The sequence below is a fragment of the Augochlora pura genome, chromosome 6 (assembly GCF_028453695.1).
Source record: "Augochlora pura isolate Apur16 chromosome 6, APUR_v2.2.1, whole genome shotgun sequence".
NCBI classification, from domain to species: Eukaryota; Metazoa; Arthropoda; class Insecta; order Hymenoptera; family Halictidae; genus Augochlora; species Augochlora pura.
Window position 1 is genome coordinate 17943728 of NC_135777.1, and position 6024 is coordinate 17949751.

General features: G+C 30.3%; 1 protein-coding gene across 1 annotated transcript; it reads right to left on the reverse strand.

The window, feature by feature from the left end:
• Window positions 1-6: 6 nt before the first annotated feature.
• Window positions 7-4711, reverse strand: Cka (Connector of kinase to AP-1). The gene is made up of 11 exons (XM_078184168.1): window positions 4061-4711; window positions 3070-3173; window positions 2799-2984; window positions 2508-2709; window positions 2239-2382; window positions 2063-2171; window positions 1824-1945; window positions 1508-1686; window positions 1091-1428; window positions 686-997; window positions 7-559 (listed from the first exon to the last, which is right to left on the reverse strand). The coding sequence occupies exons 1-11, from the start codon at window positions 4313-4315 to the stop codon at window positions 390-392; spliced, it is 2121 nt and encodes a 706-aa protein (XP_078040294.1). The 5' UTR covers window positions 4316-4711; the 3' UTR covers window positions 7-389.
• Between the last annotated feature and the right edge of the window lie 1313 nt (window positions 4712-6024).

The window sequence follows — 6024 nt, forward strand, 5'->3', positions numbered from 1 at the left end:
GGGTAAGGGGTGTTTTCTTTGTCTAATTATTAGAACTATGTTAACTAATATTCTACAAGACAGACCCCTTCCGCTATTCCAAACAATGTAGCTACTTAATAAAGATTTCATCAATATGCAGCGTTTTATATTCGAATTTTTATTGTTCTTTTTTTATCAATTTCCGCGGACAAGGGTTATGTGCAAATTTCAATTTCTTTCATTAACACAGCTATATCTATATGCCCGATCTGATATTTCCTAGAATGGTACTTTAAGTAGAGCAATATAAGTTACAACAAAATTGGAAGTGTAACACGTGCAGGTAAAACTATCTAGAAAGAATGAGTACAAAATCTGTTCCATCTGATGCATGTCAATAGTAGAAATTGTGTACCTTAATTTACATCTCACACATACACTTTGGCAAGAGCATCGGCCCCTGCGCTCGCTATAAAAGGTCGCGATGGATGAAATGCTACGTCTAAAATACTTTCATCAAACTTCTTACGATGTGCTGTTATCTCCTGAACACAAGTCTTATTATCCATATTCCATAATCTTATACTGCAATCGTGACCTGTAAGGCAAAATTAATGGATGTTATAAAATGTAGGATAATCTACTGAAATTTGTTTTTTTCAATCATTAAATACATTAAATATTATCCAACTCTGATTTTCTTGTACATTAAACTCTTACTCACTTCCTGAAAGTAAATATAAACCATGAGGATCTACAGCAAGACTAGTGACTGCATCCAAATGAGCAACCATGGCATGAGCAAGAGTAGCTGATCGATGATCATAAAATCGAATATGTCTATCTTCGTGTGCAGCAACGACTAACGGTAATGTTGGATGAGCCACGACACGGTTAAAACCCTTTGTTTCATTAACTTCGAGACGAGCTACACTTTCGCCAGTTTCTGTATCAAACACCACACACGCTCCCTCATAAGCTACAACTAATTTATGCGGCTCATCTCTTATGAAATCTACTGAAGTCGGTATGCCATCTACAACGAGATACGTGTATGTATAATTTTGTAAAATATTATGTTTAAGTTCGATGAAAACAGTAAGTTTTTATATTAACAAGAATACCCCACCTTGCTCAGAGACATATGTATGAAGCAGGGGAGACTTGCTTTGTGGACTCCACAATTTGACAGTTCCATCGGCGCTAATCGATAACAGTTGTGATCGTGATTGATACATACTTAAACCCCAAACTGCATTTGTATGTCCCTTTAATGTTTGGCTAAGGACACTTGGTTCATAGGAATCATATGGATCTATGTTAGCCGATGGTAGTGTCCAACAATGAATCATACCGTCTAAACCACCACTATAACATTGATTTCCCGTGCTACACATAGCTAAACATAAGACTGGACCAGTGTGAGATCTAAATGTATATAGTGGTTCGACATCTAATGAAGCTGATCTGTAATTCAGAAAATATAATTTAGATCATTCGATTATCACTGTGAAATAAAATTCACATTCAATTTTAAACATTATACTTCTTTGCAGGTAAAGTCTTATGAAGATTCCATAATTTCAGAGTATGGTCATCGCTTGCGGTTATGAGAACAGCTTCTGTGGGGTGGAAGACAAGTGCTCGAACAGCATCGAAATGAGATCGCAACGTATATTTCGCGTTCCAAGTTTTTCTGAAAGTTTCCTTCGTTGCAGCTACCATCTAAGTAAATAAATACATGATGTTAAGTTTTAGTATAAAGAATATCTCTCGTATAAACGAATAAATAAAATATATATATATAAAAGAATATCACGTGTACAAACTAAAATATAGAAAAAATGTATAATATAGCTCACATCGTATGATGTTTCTGGATCATTGTTAACACACAATAGTTCTAATTCCCCCAATTCCAATGTAGAATCTCCTTCCTTATTTGGACATCTTAGATCAGGTTGTAAACCTTTATGTATTGCGTCTGTAAAGATTATTACATTGTTATTTTTAGTAATACAACTATAGAATTAACATTGTATAGTCAAATTATGACGTCGCAGCTAAAAGGTTAAGAGATTATGATTACTTATATGTGTACCTAAGTGAACAGAACCTGCTGGTGACTCTTCAATTTCTGTGAGAAATTTTAATTCATTTATTACTTCTTCTGCCTCTGCATCAACATCTTCATTTAAAAGCATAGATGACTAAAAATAAGTAAAATATTTTATTAATACTTCATAAAAAAAAATAAAACAAGAAAGTCTTTATTACTTTATTTGTCTTGAGTGCAATGTTTGTATCATAAGAATCATCCTCTACGTCTCCCTCTTCTTCTTCTATGTCCATCTCTTGTCGAGCCAGAAGCTCAAATTTTTCCATAAAAGCTGCTTCACTATCTATCATTATTTCTTCTGTCTATTGATATAAAAAATTAAATAATTTTATTACTTCTTATATTTGTCTAATTTACACTAATTTAGACATGGAACAATTTAAAATATAGAAAAGCTAAATGACATCTATATAAAAGGGGTATTTACCTCATCTTTTGTTTTTGGAAAATTACGGATACAAGTTTCCATTCGATAATCTTTGTTTGATGGTTTAGATTTATTATTATCATTTAGTGCAGGTGGATTCATATCTTCTGAGTCTGTATTATTATTCAAGCTAAGTAAAGATCTTACTCTATTCGATCGTACATCTATTATTGTATCAGCATAACCAATCTCTTGTAAATATCTAAAATAACATTTTCGTTGTACATTCTTAGCAGCAATAAAGTTGGTACTATTTATTATGCAGAATATTTTTAAATGTTATCCACTTACTGTCTCAAAATTTGGCGACCTTGTTTCCAACTAATGTTGCTGACTGAAGTAAATGGAGCTTCTCCATCACCATCTCCTCCAACTTCTGAGTTAACACAAGTACTACTACCTTCTTCATAAACAGGAGGCTTTACATCTCCTTGAGTTACCAGATCAGTCCCATATTTCAGCTTATGATACCTTGCTCTACAAAAATAATGAAAGATGTCTGTATAGTTAGAATAAATATGACCAAGATATTATAGTGAATAGTTGTATGAAGGTATCTCACCTTTCTTGTTTCAATGCATATTCTAACATTTTTATTCTTCGTACTAAATCATTTTTTAATTTTTCTTGTCCTTTTCTTTCTCCTTTTAAAAAAGCTATTCTAGCCTACGAATAAATATTCCTAAATTAGAATACTTTGTATAAAGTGTAATTTCATAATTTATAATACAATTTTCATAGGGTAACATATATTAGAAATAATAATGTTTATTATTGTATCATCTAATTGAGATTAACAAAGTAAAATTATATACAATGTGCTTCACAACATATGTATATATCTTCAAAGGTGGATTTAGTATGACAAAATAATCAAAAAAATTCATATAATTATTTTTATAAATTCTCAAGGTGAATTATCGTAGAAATGTGTTAGCAAAGTTTTCACACATGTTATTATTACCGATGGAATTGATATGAAACTAATTGAAATAAATTATAGAATAATGTTTACATAGTAAATAAGATGGTCGTATATAAGATGAGATTATGTGTTAATAGTCAAAGGAAGCATTACCATAGTCATAAGAATTATTGGAAGAGAAAAGCAGCTTAGTTTATATGAATCTATTTATGGAGTTATATGTTTTGAGACACTTTATATAGCAACAATTTAGTACAATTCATGTTTTCCATAAAATAATTGGAACATACAATATGTATAATTTGTAACTTTGCGATATATAGGTATTACTATAAATCCAATTAAAATTATATAATGTTAATGCAATTATGCAGTGACATTTAATATAACCAATTGTAGGAAGTACAAGATTGTGATGGAACAGAAAATGTTTACATGAAACCTTATTTGGTGTACAGCATATTTATAATTTAATGAACTATATTACAACATTTTTTATATGTATATGCAAATTGATTGTTTTTACAATGTTTCTGTCACATGACAGATGAAGTGACAATAAGAAAGAGAATTATGGAAGGATAAACGAACGTATCTCGAAGATTTCGAAAATAGATAAAATTTATACCTGGAATTCTGCTCTGTCAAGTTCCCATTGCGATCTTTCAAATTCGAAGCGAGCCCATTCATGCTGAATGAAATGTAGAATGCCAGGCATAGTGTATTGTGGTTTGGAATCGCTAGTGCTGTCACTGTAGCTCTGATGTTTATTGTTTGTCAGCGGAACATTCGTACCACTAGATTCTTGTCCATTATGGTTTTGAGATGTAGAACTGGAGTTATCCTCCATCGTGGAACGATCAAACCGTGCTGGTACCTTCATTTCATGACACGGCAGCCATTACAACAACTTTTCTTTCCTCTGGAGCCCAAAGAGTGCTCTCCCGTCGGATAATGTATTTCGATCGAGTTCGCGAAAAGAAGTAATTAATACGCATGCGGGCGTATTAGATTCCAATAAAACCGATATACTGTTTGGAAAACTTTGACGTTCGTTAATTGTTCACTGAGAAACCTTATAATCTCTGTTCAACTCTGTTGAAATAGCAGACAAGTATTATTCTCTTCTTGCATATCTTCAGAACCGTACTAGTTTCCACCATTCTCGTAAAGTGTATTCAAGTGTATTCTATTGGGGCCTTATACCGGCTTTCTATGAGTACCAACTTTACTCAAAATTATAACAATACATAGTTCTCTTAATAGTTTTTAACACATTATGCTGAGACCATAAAGATAATTTCATTATATTCTACTGTTACTCTTAATATTACTGTTTTTACTATGTGACATTGTATTATGTAAATGTATATAAAAAAATTAACATTTCCAATAAATTCTTTCATATAAATTTATATAATAATAATGAAAATATAATATATATATACATACATATATATACATTTCTGTTTATTGTTTAATACATTAGTGTTCATGCTTTAATAAGGCTGGTTTTCAAAAAGCTTTATGTATTTTCAATCATAAATATTCAAAATGTGAACATATGTACGATTACACGTTAAACAATAAACGGATGATGTCAATAATATTTCGTGAATATTTCATATATAGTATTTAGTTCTAAAGAAGTTATGTAAACAATTCTTATTAACATAAGAAAGTAATTATTTATTCAACGAAAAAGATTATTCTATTAGTAAGTGGCTAAGAGTACAAATGTATTTTGTGTTGTTCTTGAATCATCCGTAATATATATTTTATTGTATGTATATACTAACTACAATACATGTGCGGACATGTAATATGAGTATGTATACACACATAAGTACAATCCGTTACATACGTAGATATATTGTAGGTGTCGCCATCTACAAGCACTTATCTCTTTTGACAGAATACACCCGTATTGTATTATAAAAAACTGTCAAAGATATGATCCATTTTAAAGTTAAACGTGTATACTCACATATAGTAAGTATTTAATATGTGTATATATACGCAACAAAGGTGTTCCATTCGCATAACCACATATATTTTAAATATAAAAATGTATACATCATTGGTTTTCAAATATACCTACTTTATACGCGTGGTATGTTTCATAGAAAATGGTACTTGTTTACTGTAGGTTATATGAGACATTTATGTTTCATAAGTTTTATATAAATTTCCAACAAGCAACGTCGGTTTTTTGAGAACTGTAATCTACTCCTTCTAATCATGAAAGGTGTATGTATATTTGTATACATATATTACTCTGAATGTTTTTAATATATGTAAACATGTACGTATTTATGTATGCATGTAACATTTGTACATAAAATACTTTGTAATATAATAACTTACTGTGCTTATACAATCTCAATTATAGACTTCATTTTACTTACATATAATACATGTAATATATCAAGTAATCAAAAATGGAAATTAGTAGAAATATTTAAAACATGGCTATGAATGTATTTATCTTATAATATTACATAAATAATAATTTTAGTGAATCGTGTTTGTTTATATTCTAAGGTACTGGAACTTATAATATAGTTTTTCTTATAGATGTTAATTGCAAAT

Coding starts and splice junctions, on each gene's coding strand:
- Cka (XM_078184168.1), bottom strand. CDS start 4,315: ATGAAGGTACCAGCACGGTTTGATCGTTCCACGATGGAGGATAACTCC. Junction 3,174..4,060: donor TTGACAGAGCAGAATTCCAG/GTATAAATTTTA, acceptor ATTTATTCGTAG/GCTAGAATAGCTTTTTTAAA. Junction 998..1,090: donor TACATATGTCTCTGAGCAAG/GTGGGGTATTCT, acceptor ATCTCGTTGTAG/ATGGCATACCGACTTCAGTA.